The sequence below is a fragment of the Haliotis rufescens genome, unplaced genomic scaffold, assembly GCF_023055435.1.
Source record: "Haliotis rufescens isolate VD_foot unplaced genomic scaffold, xgHalRufe1.0.p SCAF_6, whole genome shotgun sequence".
In the NCBI taxonomy this organism is placed as follows: domain Eukaryota; kingdom Metazoa; phylum Mollusca; class Gastropoda; order Lepetellida; family Haliotidae; genus Haliotis; species Haliotis rufescens.
This window is the reverse complement of record NW_025964334.1, coordinates 45,549,920-45,570,972: the sequence shown is the minus strand read 5'-3', so window position 1 is coordinate 45,570,972 and position 21,053 is coordinate 45,549,920. Positions and strand designations below refer to the sequence as shown.

The 21,053-nt window shown below is 44.2% G+C and overlaps 1 protein-coding gene across 3 annotated transcripts in view; it reads left to right on the top strand.

The window, feature by feature from the left end:
* Positions 1–20,422, top strand: part of LOC124142973 — a 42,624-nt gene extending 22,202 nt beyond the window's left edge. For 2 of the 3 annotated variants that reach the window (XM_048386330.1, XM_048386329.1), the window contains exons 11-18: positions 1,045–1,113; positions 1,894–2,023; positions 2,506–2,618; positions 6,561–6,740; positions 7,153–7,420; positions 11,251–11,427; positions 13,719–13,895; positions 19,989–20,422. In XM_048386330.1, the coding sequence (XP_048242287.1) occupies positions 1,045–1,113; positions 1,894–2,023; positions 2,506–2,618; positions 6,561–6,740; positions 7,153–7,420; positions 11,251–11,427; positions 13,719–13,895; positions 19,989–20,146 (1,272 nt within the window). In that variant the 3' untranslated portion in view covers positions 20,147–20,422. The remainder of the gene's footprint in view (positions 1–1,044; positions 1,114–1,893; positions 2,024–2,505; positions 2,619–6,560; positions 6,741–7,152; positions 7,421–11,250; positions 11,428–13,718; positions 13,896–19,988) is intronic. The other variant, XM_048386331.1, reaches the window with a different exon arrangement.
* The last annotated feature ends 631 nt before the right edge of the window (positions 20,423–21,053 follow it).

The following is a 21,053-nucleotide window of genomic DNA, read 5'->3' as shown; positions in this document are numbered from 1 at the left end:
GGGGTGACGTTTCTTTTGCGGTTTATATACTAACTTGCAACGTGACAGAACTTTGATATCCTGATAGTGTGAACGACCATGACTCCAGTAAGTTGCATATTAATGCATTCTTTAACATCAATGACAAGTCCATCTAAATGAACAAAATGAAAATTGAAGCAGTGTTGTTTTAAGCGGTACTTGTAGTTCTAAGGGGATCCGCTGTCTGCCTACCCTTCGCTTGAAGAACTTTTGTTTGTTTGTTCGTTTGTTTATTTGTTGTTTCACGCCGTACTCAGCAATATTCAAGCTATATGACAGGCGATCGATAAATAATCGAGTCTGAACCATGCAATCCAGTGATTGACATCATGAGTATCGATCTACGTAATTGGGATACGATGACATACATGAAGCAAGTCAGCGAGTCTGACCACTCGATACGGTTAGTCGCCTTTTACAAGCATTGTCGCCAAAAGAAGGGTTGCGCACGAGTAGATGACATGATCTCCCAGATCGGTCCTCCCGTGTTCATTACTCTTCGTTTGTCAGCACCATCTCCAGGGGTTTCACCATAGTGGAAAACACCTTGTACCTGCATCAATTGCTTTTGACATGGGACAAGCTTCCATGTTGTTCAAGGCGGCGTCACTGCATGTACAATGTATTTGTTTGCTGCACAGTTAAGCCAATTCTTTTCTTTCTTTGAATGACCGGAACATGATTTCGCTTCCGCCCAAATCCACAACAGAATACAGATGCCGCCCTACTGTATTTTTAAGATGGTTGATGGCCAATGATCTTGGTATGTGCAACTCCTTACAAACACTTGAGCATAAAAAAGACTTGTCCATACAATCTCATGTGACATTGTGTAACCCAGTTGGTATTATGTCGCTGAACTATATTTCGCTCATGTTGAGGGTTAACACAGGATAATATATACATGTACAAGGCAGCATTATGTACAATAATCACGTATCCCACGTATTAAATCATTTATAAAATGTTCTTGGTAAATTTGTCTTTGCAGTCAAAATATATCACGTGACCTCTGTATTCCAGAAAGGCTGGACGCAAGCTGTCGGGACGGTTGTTGTCACGGGCAGTTTCTACCGGATGGACTTATGGAGGGTGAGTGAGGGACATTGGAGTCACATGTGTAAGTCTAGGTATTTTCACGGTAAATTCTATCCGATAGTAATACGTTCTCGGGTTTTATTTCATACACCGGTGATATATTCACCGAAATAAGTAAACATATCTTTCCCAATAACATGGCCATTTGTTTAAATTCGTATCATGTGTATATTTTTTGACGAAATTTGGGTTTGTTTACAAAGTGGCATACTCATATTGAAAAGCTAAAACCGAAATCGATTATGTGATGACATGTTGTGTAGCTATTCCAATGATTATTTGATTACCCTTTCAAGTGCTACCTCTGCATCTCCACATCCCATGGCGTCAAACAAACCAAACCTCATCATTGTGTACGGCCAGATCCTTGCCACCATCTGGTGGAACATATCTTATATCGACCTTCCATCTCAATGATATCAAGGCCAAAGTCAATTGTAGACATTTCCAAAAGATATCTAATTGGTGAAGAACATGAATGGATTAACTAGATCCCCACAGTCCCTGGGCGCCGTTCATGTAGGATTCCACGTCCAAGTAGACCCCGATCCATACGTCACACAGCGTGCCCTGGGCCGTCATCTGCAGCAGGATGCATGTTTTCACCATATAACAGTAAACACATGGATGTTTGGAATATCTGAAAACAGAGAAGGAGTTGTGCTTGTTTCTTGGTGTACAATTCTCCACCAGCACGGAATCCATGTGACGCACCTTGTATCCCAGCTGCCCCCATGCCCAATCCTTACTACTAGATGCTGTATGTTGTCACAGGGCGGATCCACGAACCCGGTGATCTATAACATCCACAAGTACACCCCCCAGGCGCAGCACTGGGCCGTGTTTGACTGCGGCGAGTGTTACAAGTATAACAGTAAAATACACTTCGTCATTCAACTCCTTGGTACGTGTACACGCTGCCATGCCTACAGCTACTGAAGCCTTCCACATGTGTTTGTTTATTTGTTGTTTAACGCCGCAATCAACAAAATTCCAATATTTGACGGTGGTCCGTAATAATCGAGTCCGGACCAGACAATCCAGTGATTGACATCATGAGTATCGATCTACACAATTGAGATAGATGACATGCATCGACCAAGTGAACGAGTCTGACCACCCGATCCCGTTAGTCGCCTCTTATGGCAAGCATTCTAATCCGGGTCGTCACGGGTCTTTCACATATGTCATGTATTTGGCATACTGCAATGTGCGAACCGATTCTCACTGATCACATTTCGAGATTTGTCAGCATCATACCCGTGCTCTTGGGCTCTGCAGCATTTCGGTTTTTTCTCCCACATCAAGCTGCCACGCCGAGCAATAACTGACATTCAAAGCGTTTTCAAACAAAACTTACTCAATCACTCTACCGTTTGTCTTCAGCTATGGACAACTTTACCCAACACACTGTCAGCGAGTCCTACCTATATGATCTCATGCAGGATGAACTGACAGACCTCATCTACGAGGAAGCCAACAGAATGTCCAACATTCAGGTACAAGGGGGGTGTAGAAGAAGATAATACACACGGTTATTTCTTACGTGAAATATCGGATGTAACTTACACACAAGGAAATGTAATATTGTCATTGCCGATAGCATCTTCCTGTGCATCCATGCATTTAATTACATATATAACAAGGGCTGCTTGGGGAGTTATACGGTCTTGGAGCAGATCTCTCTTTATACATATTTACTTGCACATGCGTAGGGTAGGATAGACGTTTAAATGTTGGCTCGTAAGGGGAGACCTGTGTGTGATACCCCTACTGCTGAAAAGGCGAAACATTCATCTCATTGTCGTGTATTCAGTATATCAGTTATAATGGCATAATAAGTTATCTCGAGTGTGATAACGGGTTATCATATGATACCTGGTACTTTAAGTTGGTGAATGATATCGACAGCTGTACCTTGTCTAGTTCATGTAAGATATCGGCTACTGCAACCTCTCTAGTTGTATGATATCAGCTACTGCACCCTGTCTAGTTGCTGTATGATATCAGCTACTGCACCCTCTCTAGTTGCTGTACGATATCGGCTACTGCATCCTGTCTAGTTGTATGATATCAGCTACTGCAACCTGTCTAGTTGCTGTATGATATCGGCTACTGCACCCTCTCTAGTTGCTGTATGATATCGGCTACTGCACCCTGTCTAGTTGCTGTAAGATATCGGCTACTGCACCCTGTCTAGTTGTATGATATCAGCTACTGCACCCTCTCTAGTTGCTGTATGATATCAGCTACTGCACCCTCTCTAGTTCCTGTATGATATCAGCTACTGCACCCTCTCTAGTTCCTGTATGATATCAGCTACTGCACCCTGTCTAGTTGCTGTATGATATCGGCTTCTGCATCATCTCTAGTTGCTGTATGATATCAGCTACTGCACCCTCTCTAGTTGCTGTATGATATCAGCTACTGCACCCTCTCTAGTTCCTGTATGATATCAGCTACTGCACCCTGTCTAGTTGCTGTATGATATCCGCTACTGCACCCTCTCTAGTTGCTGTATGATATCGGCTACTGCACCCTGTCTAGTTGCTGTAAGATATCGGCTACTGCACCCTGTCTAGTTGCTGTATGATATCGGCTACTGCACCCTGTCTAGTTGCTGTATGATATCGGCTACTGCACCCTGTCTAGTTGCTGTAAGATATCGGCTACTGCACCCTGTCTAGTTGTATGATATCAGCTACTGCACCCTATCTAGTTGCTGTATGATATCGGATACTGCATCCTGTCTAGTTGCTGTATGATATCGGCTTCTGCATCATCTCTAGTTGCTGTATGATATCAGCTACTGCACCCTCTCTAGTTGCTGTATGATATCAGCTACTGCACCCTCTCTAGTTCCTGTATGATATCAGCTACTGCACTCTCTCTAGTTGCTGTATGATATCCGCTACTGCACCCTCTCTAGTTGCTGTATGATATCAGCTACTGCACCCTGTCTAGTTTGCTGTATGAAATCGGCTACTCCACCCTCTCTTGTTGTTGTATGATATTGGCTACTGCACCCTGTCTCGTTGCTGTATGATATCAGCTACTGCACCCTCTCTAGTTCCTGTATGATATCAGCTACCGCACCCTGTCTCGTTGCTGTTTGATATCAGCTACTGCAACCTGTCTAGTTGCTCTATGATATCAGCTACTGCATCATCTCTAGTTGCTGTATGATATCAGCTACTGCAGCCTGTCTAGTTGCTGTATGATATCAGCTTCTGCACCTTCACTAGTTGTTGTATGATATCGGCTACGTCCTCCTGTCTAGTTGTTGTATGATATCGGCTACTGCACCCTCTCTTGTTGTTGTATGATATCCGCTACTCCATCCTGTCTAGTTGTTGTATGATATCGGTCACTGCACCCTGTCTAGTTGCTGTCTCATATCAGCTACTGTACCCTGTCTAGTTGCTGTATGATATCAGCTACTGCACTCTGTCTAGTTGATGTATGATATCGGCTTCTGCATCTTGTCTAGTTGCTGTATGATATCGGCTACTGCACTCTGTCTAGTTGCTGTATGATATCGGCTTCTGCATCTTGTCTAGTTGCTGTTTGATATCGGCTACTGCACCCTGTCTAGTTGCTGTATGATATCGGCTTCTGCATCTTGTCTAGTTGCTGTATGATATCGGCTACTGCACCCTGTCTAGTTGCTGTATGATATCGGCTTCTGCATCTTGTCTAGTTGCTGTATGATATCAGCTACTGCGACCTCTCTAGTTGCTGTATGATATCGGCTACTGCATCTTGTCTAGTTGCTGTATGATATCAGCTACTGCGACCTCTCTAGTTGCTGTATGATATCAGCTACTGCACCCTGTCTAGTTGCTGTATGATATCAGCTACTGCACCCTCTCTAGTTGCTGTATGATATCGGCTTCTGGATCATGTCTAGTTGCTGTATGATTTCAGCTACTGCATCCTGTCTATTTGCTGTATGATATCAGCTACTGCACTCTCTCTAGTTGCTGTATGATATCGGCTTCTGCATCTTGTCTAGTTGCTGTATGATATCGGCTACTGCACCCTGTCTAGTTGCTGTATGATATCGGCTTCTGCATCTTGTCTAGTTGCTGTATGATATCAGCTACTGCGACCTCTCTAGTTGCTGTATGATATCGGCTACAGCACCCTCTCTAGTTGTTGTATGATATCAGCTACTGCACTCTCTCTAGTTGCTGTATGATATCAGCTACTGCACCCTGTCTAGTTGCTGTCTCATATCAGCTACTGCACCCTCTCTAGTTGCTGTATGATATCAGCTACTGCACTCTCTCTAGTTGCTGTATGATATCAGCTACTGCACCCTGTCTAGTTGCTGTCTCATATCAGCTACTGCACCCTCTCTAGTTGCTGTATGATATCAGCTACTGCACCCTGTCTAGTTGCTGTATGATATCGGCTACAGCACCCTCTCTAGTTGTTGTTTGATATCAGCTACTGCACTCTCTCTAGTTGCTGTATGATATCAGCTACTGCACCCTGTCTAGTTGCTGTCTCATATCAGCTACTGCACCCTCTCTAGTTGCTGTATGATATCAGCTACTGCACCCTGTCTAGTTGCTGTATGATATCGGCTACTGCACCCTCTCTAGTTGCTGTATGATATCAGCTACTGCACCCTGTCTAGTTGCTGTAAGATTTCGGCTACTGCACCCTGTCTAGTTGCTGTATGATATCCGCTACTGCACCCTCTCTAGTTGCTGTATGATATCAGCTGCTGCACCCTCGCTAGTTGCTGTATGATATCGGCTACTGCACCCTCTCTAGTTGTTGTATAATATCGGCTACTGCACCCTCTCTAGTTGTTGTATGATATCCAGTACTGCACCCTCTCTAGTTGTTGTACGATATCAGCTACTGCACCCTCTCTAGTTGCTGTATGATATCAGCTACTGCACCCTGTCTAGTTGCTGTATGATATCAGCTTCCGTACCCTCGCTAGTTGCTGTATGATATCAGCTACTGCACCCTCTCTAGTTGTTGTATGATATCTGCTACTGCACCCTGTCTAGTTGCTGTATGATATCAGCTACTGCACCCTGTCTAGTTGCTGTATGATATCAGCTTCTGCACCCTCGCTAGTTGCTGTGTGATATAAGCTACTGCACCCTCTCTAGTTGCTGTATGATATCAGCTACTGCACCCTGTCTAGTTGCTGTATGATATCAGCTACTGCATCATGTCTAGTTGCTGTATGATATCAGCTACTGTACCCTGTCTCGTTCTGTATGATATCAGGTACTATACCCTGTCTAGTTGTATGATATCAGCTACTGTACCCTGTCTCGTTCTGTATGATATCAGGTACTATACCCTGTCTAGTTGTATGATATAAGCTACTGCACTCTGTCTAGTTGCTGTATGATATCAGCTACTGCACCCTGTCTCGTTCTGTATGATATCAGGTACTATACCCTGTCTAGGTGGAGTTCGACGGCGGGAACTACCTGTATGTGTCCGGCCTACTTCTGGACCGGACACCGGTGACCAACGCCCAGGTAGCCAATCCCGTGAAGCAGCATCCCCTTCTTCCCGCCTACAACTTCCTCAAGGGGACGGTGGAGACTCAGAGGCTGGTGCTCGTCACCAGCGTGGAGGGCAAGGTACTCGACAAATACGATGAGTATAGGTTAATAAATAAGTAGATAGAATAATGTCATAAATACAGATTCTCTTCCCTAGAACCCAGATATAGCGGAAGCTGGCACCGATGCACCTAGCATGATGAGGACTTTGTCCCTAAATTCTAAGTAGACGTGTTAAAAAGCTAGGCATTACTTTAAGTACTGTACTTTAACTACCTACACGAAGCTACCGTCTACAAGAAGAGTGGCATGTCTGTACAGTTGTGAGAGAAAACATATCTCGGAATGATTCCCAAATATCAGAAATCGGTAACACTCAATAGTACATAAACTGAAATTGATTTTTTAAGCTGCGATTGTGAAGTTTGTTTTCTGCAGCTCGTTCTTACCCCATAATATTGCTCAATGATTTGTTTACCCGCTGTTCCAGCCGATTCGACTTAAGACGGAGCGGATCCAGCAAATATCCTTTCCCGAGGACTTCAGCACAGTGACAACACCAACCAACCCAACCACAGCCTTCCTGATCCCCACGTTACCTGGCAACCTACCTGTCCCGTCTCCCACAAGCCAAGAGAAGACCCCACAACCCATCAACACGCCAACCGGTCGCCCTGCCCTCACACCCAGGGCTACGGCGCCACCCATCGTCCACGTCACAACATCTTCTTCGACTCCACGTCCACCAAGTACTACGAGTATGTCTCACTGTACATAATATGTGATAATATGAGTGCGTGCGTGCGTGCGTGCGTGCGTGCGTGCGTGCGTGCGTGTGCGTAAGCGCGCGCGTATGTGTTTGTATTTTTAGTAGATATGCCATTTTCTTCCCACGCGCATGATTTGTTGATCACATTTCAGTTGATTAAAGTTGGTTGTGTGCAGACCATCTTCAGGATACTAGTGGGATATTATGTCACCTGTTTCCCATACTCTTACATATTTACGTTTTACTTATTTCTATCAGTTTATATAACATGGACAAATATTTAAGTGCAACTCCTAATTTTACTCAGCTTTGAATAAATGTGAAGTATTTTGTGGCGAACGTGACGCCGACTATTGTGTAAATATGGCTCATGAGCATATGTAACTTTGATATATGGTGGTCCTTTTGGTTGATATTTGCCCTCCCACGCGATGCTTGTGACTATTATTACCGTAAAGGTCCAGACAAGCCGTAGAGTCACTCTAATGTGCATACATTTTGAACACTCGTGTAACCATTTCATGCACGTATAACCGCTTCTCCTCACGAACCAAGCCCCGTATATTCCGGCATGTCAGCAGTTGCCTTTCCTTGATGGCCAGGGCACCTTTGTTATGGTTGTTACGCGTGGGCAGTGGTCTTTGTTGGATTTGACCATCCACGTGCATGTCAGTATTCGTGTCGGACATCGTTGGGGACGAGTATTGTTGTCCATGAACGATGGTAAGGATTGTGAGGTGTGGAGGTGTCATCCATGGTGTGCCCCTGGTTATCTCCGGGAAGGCTGCGGTGCACAGCAGTTCAGTCCAGTCATGCCTTTGATGTTCTAAGGTGAGCTAGGGACTTTTCACAGGTCTTCCAGCTCGATATCCAGCAGCTGTGAAGCGGTTCCACACTGCCCATCTTCGTAACCGGATTCCATCCTGACCCCACTATGATGAGGTGTATTTAAAAATCACCTGGTCACAGTATGACTCATACAAATGTTCATTGTAGAACATTCGCATGTTCCACTAAAGTACATTTCTGATCTCGAAGGCATACTTGAAATATGACAACAAATGTTTAATCTTGATATTTTGTGGTCTTGATATTGTGATATATTGGTGGTGTTACATATCTATTTGCTATATATACTTTTCGAATGCCTCCTATAGGAAGGATATATATGAGGTGTAAGGATATGTAGCTGCTCTTTCTCAAATGGAGTATACTTACATCTAGTGTTTGCCTCGTACCTTCGAAGTGCTCACCTGGCCTCCTGATTACTATTATGGTATTCTGTATCCTATAATTTCTCCATCTCTCAATAGACCAAGCATCACACAATAGACCTAGTTTCCCCCTTAATAGACCTAGCATCTCTCTTTAGACCTAGCATCTCTCAATAGACCTAGCATCTCTCAATAGACCTAGCATCTCTCAATAGACCTAGCATCTCTCAATAGACCAAGCATCACTCAATAGACCTAGCATCTCTCAATAGACCTAGCATCTGTTAATAGACCTAACATCAGTCAATAGACCTAGCATCTCTCAATAGACCTAGCATCTCTCAATAGACCTAGCATCTCTCAATAGACCAAGCATCACTCAATAGACCTAGCATATCTCGATAGACCTAGCATCTGTTAATAGACCTAGCATCACTCAATAGACCAAGCATCTCTCAATAGACCTAGCATCACTCAATAGACCTAGCATCACTCAATAGACCAAGCATCTCTCAATAGACCTAGCATCTCTCAATAGACCTAGCATCTCTCAATAGACCTAGCATCACTCAATAGACCTAGCATCACTCAATAGACCTAGCATCTGTTAATAGACCTAGCATCACTCAATAGACCAAGCATCTCTAAATAGACCTAGCATCACTCAATAGACCAAGCATCTCTCAATAGACCTAGGATCACTCAATAGACCTAGCATCTCTCAATAGACCTAGCATCTCCAAGTAGACCTAGCATCTCTTAATCGACCTAGCATCACTGAATAGACCTAGCATCTCTCAATAGACCTAGCATCTCCAAGTAGACCTAGCATCTCTAAGTAGACCAAGCATCTCTCAATAGACCTAGCATCTCTCAATAGACCAAGCATCACTCAATAGACCTAGTATCTCTCAAAAGACCTAGCATCTGTTAATAGACCTAGCATCTATAAATAGACCAAGCATCACTCAATAGACCTAGCATCTCTCAATAGACCTAGCATCTCTCAATAGACATAGCATCTCTCAATAGACCTAGCATCTCTCAAAAGACCAAGCATCACTCAATAGACCTAGCATCTCTCAATAGACCTAGCATCTGTTAATAGACCTAACATATCTCAATAGACCTAGCATCTCTCAATAGACCTATCATCTCTCAATAGACCTAGCATCTCTCAATAGACCTGGCATCTCTCAATAGACCAAGCATCACTGAATAGACCTAGCATCTCTCAATAGACCTAGCATATCTCAATAGACCTAGCACCTCTCAATAGACCTAGCATCTGTTAATAGACCTAGCATCTCTCAATAGACCTAGCATCACTCAATAGACCAAGCATCTCTCAATAGACCTAGCATCACTCAATAGACCTAGCATCACTCAATAGACCAAGCATCTCTCAATAGACCTAGGATCACTCAATAGACCTAGGATCACTCAATAGACCTAGCATCTCTCAATAGACCTAGCATCTCCAAGTAGACCTTGCATCTCTCAATAGACCTAGCATCACTTAATAGACCTAGCATCTCTCAATAGACCTAGCATCACTCAATAGACCTAGCATCACTCAATAGACCTAGCATAACTCAATAGACCAAGCATCTCTCAGTAGACCTAGCATCTCTCAATAGACCTAGCATCTCTCAATAGACCTAGCATCACTCAATAGACCTAGCATCTCTCAATAGACCTAGCATCTCTCAATAGACCTAGCATCGCTCAATAGACCTAGCATCGCTCAATAGACCTAGCATCTCTCAATAGACCTAGCATCTCCAAGTAGACCTAGCATCTCTCAATAGACCTAGCATCTATAAGTAGACCTAGCATCTCTAAGTAGACCTAGCATCACTCAATAGACCTAGCATCTCTTAGTAAACCTTCGCCGCGAATAGCTGCAAAATTGCTGATGCGGCGTTAAGCAATATTCACTCACTCACTCTTAGTAAACCTAGCATCTCTAAGTAGACCTAGCATTCAGAACACATGTACACTGCTTCGACAGAAGTATCCACACTGCTGTTTCTCCTATCAGTAGCACAGATCAGGTCTTGTCTGCAGCTATCGGACTGCCATCTATTACTGAACTCCTCACTTCGACACTCGTCCCACATATCACGTTCATGACGATTATAAACTGTTCAGATTGCATCGGTATGCTGGTAATGCCATGTACAGAGGAAGGTGGTGTGATTCTGCTCTGCCGTGTATTTGAAACGATTTATAGAAAGATAAAAGGTTTGAAGATAACAGGCAGTAATTTATCAAGCTTTCATCACTTTGACAAATAAACATTACTGGCATACCCGTGGTGACAAGTCACACTCACGGCTCTGCAGGACATATGGGTATCTTAATTATCAGCGTCCTATGTATTCAATGTCCAGGGGACGATAACAACACACCACACACACACACAAAAAACACACAAAAAAGCACTCCTCCCCCTCCACATCCACACACATACACTCACACCAAAACCACTCCACCAACACACACTTCGACCTGTGTCAGCAAACGCAGTGTGTCAGTTGTCAGAGGCTAACCTCAGATGCCGACAGCCATAGAATTGAGTATATGTTCGAATTGTTTGCAGGTAAAGCTGTCTGCTCATGTCCAACTTGTTCTTGTCCAACGGTCACCTGCCCGCCGAGGACGAGTTCGCCGTGTCCGACAGTGACCACTCAGCAGGCAGTCACAGCCCCGCCCAAACCTTGCCCCACCCAGAAGCTACAGACACAGGCACAACACACACATGCAGGAGTGTCAACTGGTCAGTGTTATCTCATCACTGTTATCACTTAAAATACGACTTGGTATTTGCATGTATGTGAAGTCTTGCCGAATCAAATGTCAGTTGCAGTATGCCATCAAGGTCATCGTTCAGAGCATTGTGGTAAATATTCGTATCATTGATTGTCAGTTACTTGAGGTTTAATGGTTGCAGGACCAGCTCTACTAGAAGTAAGGCCAACATCTACCTCAAGGTCAAAGTAAGGCCTGATTCGTTACAATGTGATTCGTTCTGTATACATTGATCATGGTTTAGTAATTAATTTTAATATTTCAGTTCTGAGCCTTACATTAAAGGAATTGCGTAATAGTAAAATATTTTCTTGTTGACATCACATGATGCCATAGAGGTATATCCATAATATACTTGAGTCAGTTGAGCGAATTGTTTCGCTGTGACAAGTCAGTAAAATAAGCATGGGTCTGTGACGTTTCCAAAATGAACAAAAGGAAAACACCAAAACCATCCATGAAGATATGAGTCTGCCACTAGGAGGATGCCCCTTCCTATGCCACTGTAAGGAGGTTGGCAGCAGAGCCTTGAAGACCGTCCCCGTCCAGGAAGGTCGGTCATGTCACCAACACCAGACATAATCCAGAGGATCCAGGATATGGTGAGGACCGATATATTGCTAGTTCAGTGGGCATTCCATTATCACAGAAGCTTTGGCAATAAAGAAAGTGTTAGCTTCTGACATCTGATCAAAACCGCACTAAGATGTCGTGATAATCTAGCTTTGTTTGAAGCTGATCCGGAAATGTTCTTGCAACGATTTGTGCCTACGGATAAAACCTGGCTTCATGATATCATGTCCTCATTGAGTCCACACAACAATCAACACAGTGGAACCATTTGGCATCACCACCACCAAAGCCGGAAAGATAACTATCCCGTGTTTTGGGATGACATCATGGTGGACTATCTTTCAAAAGGCCAGATGATAAACGGTCAACAATTCGCTGCGCTTCTCGGGTAATTACAGGATGAAATTAAGATTAAGAGACATGGGAGGCTGAGAATGCGCCAATGCAGAAGTCAGTCATTGCCATAGCTACAAAACACAGGCGTGGCGTTTAACTCCTTCAGCACTCAACATATTCTCCTTCAGACTTCCATTTCGACTCGAACTATGACGTCTTAGCATCTGTGTAGAACTTTGTGGACAGCCAAGAGAAGGGCTTCTCCGAAACTGGGATAAAGTCCCTTCAATATCGTTGGCAAAAGTGTATCAATATGGAATGAGAATATGTTCAAGAAAACATCATTTTAATGTCCTTAGGCAGTTTATTTCTATGTGAAGCTTGGAACATATCGATCAGCCGCGTATGACATTATGTCTATCTGTGGTCTCTGCACCTACCTCTGGACCACGTGGAAGGATCGACTTACAACCGTTATTTCCACAGTACAATCCCGCACATAACATACCCCGCAATAGGATTCCTGATGTCAACTTTGCAGTGATTATGTTTCCTGGTCGGACTTTGCGCACTACGTCTTCTGTGACATGACTCATTGTCCGCCCAGTACTTGTTGTCCTAGTTTTACATATACCAGGGCTAATCTACGGGTGGGATAATGTAATCCATGACCCATTGGCTTAGGATTATGGGAACTAGACACAGTGATCCATGGGCTACTGGCTATCACATAATTACAAGTGGTGCTTAATTTCATTCCACATGAAGACTAAGTTCCAAAAGAAACGGACACCTCATATTGCAACTTCCGATCCTATTTGGAGACAAACTGACCAGACCGTGCCTTTCTGAGCAGGTGCTGAGAACAACACGCACAATTATTATTTAAAACACGGACTGTTGGGTGTTTAATGCACCCATAATAGCGGAACGTGGCAACAAACGTCCGTCACTTGTTTAAGTGACACGGAAAGCACCATGTCCAGATTAGACATTAACCATCGTATTCCAGACCTTGGTATGATTGAAGCAGGTATGATGGCAACACGAGTGGCGAAAGATCTACAGGTTCTCCACACTGTCATCTACCATCTTATTATATGTAATACACAAACAGTGATAAGAATCGCCAAAGAAGCTGACGTCCACGAGTAACGTTTCTACATCAACACGGGGCTGTCGTCCGTTCTCACATGCGCCAACGCATCCTATCAGCCCAGCTAATGCCAGGCAGACAGTTGGAACCCAAGACACTGTGTCAGTTGTCAGCGGCATATCTCAAGAGCCAACAGCCATACTTGGGGACATGGGTTTCTCTTGTAATTGAGTATATGTTCGAATTGTTTGCAGGTAAAGCTGTCTGCTCATGTCCAACCTGTTCTTGTCCAACGGTCACCTGCCCGCCGAGGACGAGTTCGCCGTGTCCGACAGTGACCACTCAGCAGGCAGTCACAGCCCCGCCCAAACCTTGTCACACGCAGAAGCTACAGACACAGGCACAACACACACATGCAGGAGTGTCAACTGGTCAGTGTTAACTCATCATGCAGTATGTAATAAGGATTGGATCTAGAAGCAAAATATCTAAGGAATGTACAAAATGTAATACTTTTGCAAATGATTAATATTATCATTCTAAGTGCAGATAACAATGACATGGATGAAATAACGTGGCATTTCACTATTATTGAATTCTCAAAGTATTTATATCAAATTAAACATATCCTAAACAACGTGTGGCAATCTTACCAATATTTTACTGTTTATAGCCTGTTTATATATTCCTTCCTTCCTTCCTTCCCCTTCCTTCCTTCCTTCCCTCCTTCCTTCCTTCCTTCCTTCCTTCCTTCATTCATTCATCAAATGTCAGTGGCAGTATGCAATCATGGTCATAGGTTATTGTGAAAGATAACTGTATCATTGATTGTGAGTTATATGTACTCTTGATGATGTAGTTGTTTCTGTATATATTGGTCATGTTATATTAATGGTTATATTTCAGTTCTGAGCCTCACACGGGAGGAATTGCATATTAGTAAAACCTTTTGTTGTGGGCATGTAATGTCATAGAAGTATATCCACAAAAACATGAGTCAGTTTAGTAAATTGTTTCGCAGTTACAATTGTGTAAATGGACAAACGAGGAGAAGGTGAAGTGATCAACTTCTAGCGGAAAAAGCACTTGTCACTAAAATCCATTCATGAATTCGAAGAAATGAGTACTGTTAATGCGTGGCAGGGAGAACATTATAGACGACCCCAGTCTCGGAAGGCCTGTCACGTCAGCAACACCGGAAGTGTTCCAGAGAATCCAGGATATGGTGATGACGGACCATGATAATGTGATGGCGAATGAAAGAGCGTCATATTGTTAGTTCAGTAGGCGTTTCTCAGGAGAGAGAACGTGATAATCTAGTTCTGTTTGAAGCTGATCCAGAAAAGTTCTTGAAACGATTTGTGCCTCTTGATGAACCCTGGATTCAACACTTCCACCACCAAAGCTGGAAATGCTATGATCCCTGTGTTCTGGGATGCGCAGGGTGTCATCATGGCGGACTATCTCCCAAAAGGCCAGACAGTAAACGGACCATTATATGCTACACTTTTAAGGCAATTACAGGCTGAAATTAGATTGAGAGACGTAGAAAACTGAGAAAGGTGTGATCTTCCATCAGGACAATGCGCCAGTGCCCATTGTCAAGGCTTCATGCACACTTGTGGCTTTGACTTCGTTCAACATCAACCTCATTCTCCGTCTGTTCCCAAGCATGAAGAAATAGTTCCACTCGAACTATGACGTTTCAGCAACTGTGTAGAACGCTGCGGACAGCCAAAAGAAGGACTTCTCCGAAACTGGGATAAAGTCCCTCCAACATCTTTGGCAAAAGTGTATCAATGTGGAAAGGGGAATATGTTGAAACTAAATAATTTTGATGTCTTTTGCATTCTTTGGATGTTTATTGTTGCATTGATTGCCACAGGATGTCTTTCCATCGCCAACATAAGCAAACACCTCACATCCCGAGCCAGTTTTCTACAAGTACAATGGGCGGTGATGTCATTGTCTCCCTGCTTTTGTTTGTGTTCTTGAGGTCTAATGTGCGGTGATGTCATTGTCTCCCTGCTTCTGTTTGTGTTCTACGGGTGTAATGTGCGGTGATGTCATTGTCTCCCTGCTTCTGTTTGTGTTCTACGGGTGTAATGTGCGGTGATGTCATTGTCTCACTGCTTTTGTTTGTGTTCTTTGGGTCTAATGGGCGGTGATGTCATTGTCTCCCTGCTTCTGTTTATGTTTTACAGGTCTAATGTGCCGTGATGTCATTGTCTCCCTGCCTATGTTTGTGTTCTACGGGTGTAATGGGCGGTGATGTCATTGTCTCCCTGCTTCTGTTTGTGTTTAACAGGTCTAATGGGAGGTGATGTCATTGTCTCACTGCTTCTGTTTCTGTTCTTCAGGTGTAATGGGCGGTGATGTCATTGTCTCCCTGCCTCTGTTTGTGTTTTACAGGTCTAATGTGCCGTGACGTCATTGTCTCGCTGCTTCTGTTTGCGTTCTACGGGTGTAATGTGCCGTGATGTCATTGTCTCCCTGCCTGTGTTTGTGTTCTACGGGTGTAATATGCGGTGATGTCATTGTCTCCCTGCTTCTGTTTGTGTTCTTCGGGTCTAATGGGCGGTGATGTCATTGTCTCCCTGCTTCTGTTTGTGTTCTACAGGTGTAATGGGCGGTCATGTCAATGTCTCCCTGCTTCTGTTTGTGTTTTAGAGGTCTAATGTGCGGTGATGTCATTGTCTCCCTGCCTCTGTTTGTGTTCTACGGGTGTAATGGGCGGTGATGTCATTGTCTCCCTGCTTCTGTTTGTGTTTAACAGGTCTAATGGGCGGAGATGTCATTGTCTCCCTGCTTCTGTTTGTGTTCTTCAGGTGTAATGGGCGGTGATGTCATTGTCTCACTGCTTTTGTTTATGTTTAACAGGTGTAATGGGCGGTGATGTCAATGTCTCCCTGCTTCTGTTTGTGTTTTAGAGGTCTAATGTGCGGTGATGTCATTGTCTCCCTGCCTCTGTTTGTGTTCTACGGGTGTAATGGGCGGTTATCATTGTCTCCCTGCTTCTGTTTGTGTTTAACAGGTCTAATGGGCGGTGATGTCATTGTCTCCCTGCTTCTGTTTGTGTTCTTCAGGTGTAATGGGCGGTGATGTCATTGTCTCCCTGCTTCTATTTTTGTTTTACAGGTCTAATGTGCCGTGATGTCATTGTCTCCCTGCTTCTGTTTGTGTTCTACGGGTGTAATGGGCGGTGATGTCATTGTCTCCCTGCTTTTGTTTGTGTTTAACAGGTCTAATGGGCGGTGATGTCATTGTCTCCCTGCTTCTGTTTGTGTTCTTTTGGGTCTAATGGGCGGTGATGTCATTGTCTCCCTGCTTCTGTTTTTGTTTTACAGGTCTAATGTGCGGTGATGTCATTGTCTCCCTGCTTCTGTTTGTGTTCTACAGGTGTAATGTGCGGTGATGTCATTGTCTCCCTGCTTCTGTTTGTGTTCTTCGGGTGTAATGTGCGGTGATGTCATTGTCTCCCTGCTTCTGTTTTTGTTTTACAGGTCTAATGTGCGGTGATGTCATTGTCTCTTTGCCTCTGTTTGTGTTCTACGGGTGTAATGGGCGGTGATGTCATTGTCTCCCTGCTTCTGTTTGTGTTCTTCGGGTCTAATGGGCGGTGATGTTATTGTCTCTTTGCTTCTATTTGTGTTTTACAGGTCTAATGTGCGGTCATGTCATTGTCTCCCTGCTTCTGTTTGTGTTCTTCGGGTCTAATGTGCGGTGATGTCATTGTCTCCCTGCTTCTTTTTTTGTTTTACAGGTCTAATGTGCCTTGATGTCATTGTCTCACTGCCTCTGTTTGTGTTCTACGGGTGTAATGGGCGGTGATGTCATTGTCTCCCTGCTTTTGTTTCTGTTTAACAGGTCTAATGGGTGGTGATGTCATTGTCTCACTGCTTCTGTTTGTGTTCTTCGGGTCTAATGGGCGGTGATGTCATTGTCTCACTGCTTCTGTTTTTGTTTTACAGGTCTAATGGGCGGTGATGTCATTGTCTCACTGCTTCTGTTTGTGTTGTTCAAGCGTAATGGGCGGTGATGTCATTGTCTCCCTGCTTCTGTTTGTGTTCTTCGGGTCTAATGGGCGGTGATGTCATTGTCTCCCTGCTTCTGTTTGTGTTCTTTGGGTCAAATGGGCGGTGATGTCATTGTCTGCCTGCTTCTGTTTTTGTTTTACAGGTCTAATGTGCCTTGATGTCATTGTCTCCCTGCCTCTGTTTGTGTTCTACGGGTGTAATGTGCGGTGATGTCATTGTCTCCCTGCTTCTGTTTGTGTTCTTCGGGTCTAATGGGCGGTGATGTCATTGTCTCCCTGCCTCTGTTTGTGTTTTACAGGTCTAATGTGCGGTGATGTCATTGTCTCCCTGCCTCTGTTTGTGTTCTACAGGTGTAATGGGCGGTGATGTCATTGTCCCACTGCTTCTGTTTGTGTTTAACAGGTCTAATAGGTGGTGATGTCATTGTCTCCCTGATTCTGTTTGTGTTCTTCAGGTGTAATGGGCGGTGATGTCATTGTCCCACTGCTTCTGTTTGTGTTTTACAGGTCTAATGTGCCGTGATGTCATTGTCTCACTGCCTCTGTTTGTGTTTTACAGGTCTAATGTGCCGTGATGTCATTGTCTCCCTGCCTCTGTTTGTGTTCTACGGGTGTAATGGGCGGTGATGTCATTGTCTCCCTGCTTCTGTTTGTGTTTAACAGGTCTAATGGGTGGTGATGTCATTGTCTCACTGCTTCTGTTTGTGTTCTTCAGGTGTAATGGGCGGTGATGTCATTGTCCCACTGCTTCTCTGTGTGTTTTACAGGTCTAATGTGCGGTGATGTCATTGTCTCACTTCCTCTGATTGTGTTTTACAGATCTAATGTGCCGTGATGTCATTGTCTCCCTGCCTCTGTTTGTGTTCTCTGGGTGTAATGTGCGGTAATGTCATTGTCTCCCTGCTTCTGTTTGTGTTCTACGGGTGTAATGTGCGGTGATGTCATTGTCTCCCTGATTCTGTTTGTGTTCTTCGGGTCTAATGGGCGGTGATGTCATTGTCTCACTGCTTCTGTTTGTGTTCTTCAGGTGTAATGGGCGGTGATGTCATTGTCTCCCTGCTTCTGTTTTTGTTTTACAGGTCTAATGTGCCTTGATGTCATTGTCTCCCTGCTTCTGTTTGTGTTCTACAGGTGTAATGGGGGGTGATGTCATTGTCTCCCTGCTTTTGTTTGTGTTAACAGGTCTAATGGGCGGTGATGTCATTGTCTCACTGCTTCTGTTTGTGTTCTTTGGGTCTAATGTGTGGCGATGTCATTGTCTCCCTGCTTCTGTTTGTGTTTTACCGGTCTTATGTGCCGTGATGTCATTGTCTCCCTGCCTCTGTTTGTGTTCTACGGGTGTAATGTTCGGTGATGTCATTGTCTCCCTGCTTCTGTTTGTGTTCTTCGGGTCTAATGGGCGGTGATGTCATTGTCTCCCTGCTTCTGTTTGTGTTTTACAGGTCTAATGTGCGGTGATGTCATTGTCTCCCTGCTTCTGTTTGTGTTCTTCGGGTCTAATGTGCGGTGATGTCATTGTCTCCCTGCTTCTGTTTGTGTTTTACAGGTCTAATGTGCCGTGATGTCATTGTCTCCCTGCCTGTGTTTGTGTTCTACGGGTGTAATGAGCGGTGATGTCATTGTCTCCCTGCTTCTGTTTGCGTTCTTATGGTCTAATGGGCGGTGATGTCATTGTCTCCCTGCTTCTGTTTGTGTTTTACAGGTGTAATGTGCCGTGATGTCATTGTCTCCCTGCTTCTGTTTGTGTTATACAGGTCTAATGTGCGGTGATGTCATTGTCTCCCTGCCTCTGTTTGTGTTCTACGGGTGTAATGGGCGGTGATGTCATTGTCTCCCTGCTTCTGTTTGTGTTCTTTGGGTCTAATGGGCGGTGATGTCATTGTCTCACTGCTTCTGTTTGTGTTCTTCAGGTGTTATGGGTGGTGATGTCATTGTCTCCCTGCTTCTGTTTTTGTTTTACAGGTCTAATGTGCCTTGATGTCATTGTCTCCCTGCCTCTTTTTGTGTTCTACGGGTGTAATGGGCGGTGATGTCATTGTCTCCCTGCTTTTGTTTGTGTTTAACAGGTCTAATGGGCGGTGATGTCATTGTCTCACTGCTTCTGTTTGTGTTCTTTGGGTCTAATGGGCGGTGATGTCATTGTCTCCCCGCTTCTCTTTGTGTTTAACAGGTCTAATGGGCGGTGATGTCATTGTCTCCCTGCTTTTGGTTGTGTTCTACGGGTGTAATGTGCCGTGATGTCATTGTTCTTCCTGCCTCTGTTTGTGTTTTACAGGTCTAATGGGCGGTGATGTCGTTGTCTCCCTGCTTCTGTTTGTGTTCTACGGGAGTAATGTGCGGTGATGTCATTGTCTCCCTGCTTCTGTTTGTGTTTTACAGGTCTAATGGGCGGTGATGTCATTGCCTCCCTGCTTTTGTCTTTATATGTTCTACAGGTACCCGGTGTATTGACATCGTCTCACTTTTTCTGTTTCTGTGTGTTCTGTAGGTGCTTTTGGGGGTGCTATCATTGTATCCCTGATCCTAGGGGCGGTTTTGTGTCTCATGGTGATTGTGGTCACAAGCCGCTACAGGGAACTGCCATGCATCGGACAACCACACCAAGACACAGAGACAATCCCGCTAGACAACTACTCCACGTCGTGATGTTTCACTGGTGTTCTGTGATTGTATAGAGTTGTGATTGAACATTCTCGACAATGAAAAGATACCTGACACAGTGTTTACAAAATGAACACCATGCATATAACTTCATGTCCGCACCAAATTTACATTTATTAAATATAACTATCTTTGTTTATGGAATGAAAATATTTGATGACAAAATGCCTGCATTTGATGCCTGGTGCGTCTGAATTGATAACAGCTTTTTATTGAACTCAAAGCAGTGAATATGTTGCATAAACAGAGTGAGTAAGTGGTTGGTTTTGGTTGGTTGGTTTGTTGTTTAACGCCGCACTCAGCAATATTCCACCTATATGACGGCGATCTGTAAATAATCGAGTCTGGACCAGACAATCCAGTGATTGACATCATGAGCATCGATCCACGCAATTGGGATCGATGACATGCATCAACCAAGTCAGTGAGCCTGGCCACCCGATCCCGTTGGTCGCCTTTTACGGCAAGCATAGTGAGTAAGTGAATGCAATGTCATGTCATGGGACATGAAGTATGAGCTTAACACTTTGTGGTTGGGGATATACACAAATACACCTTGACCCACTCCTCTTCTACTGGGTGGTGATATATACTAGTACAGCTTGACCCACTCCTCCTCTACTGGGCGGGGATATATACAAGTACACCTTGATCCACTCCTCCTCTACTGGGTGGGGATATATACAAATACACCTTGACCCACTCCTCCTCTACTGGGCGGGGATATATACAAGTACACCTTGATGCACTCCTCTACTGGGCGGGGATATATACAAGTACACCTTGATGCACTCCTCCTCTACTGGGCGGGGATATATACAAATACACCTTGACCCACTCCTCCTCTACTGGATGGGGATATATACTAGTACAGCTTGACCCACTCCTCCTC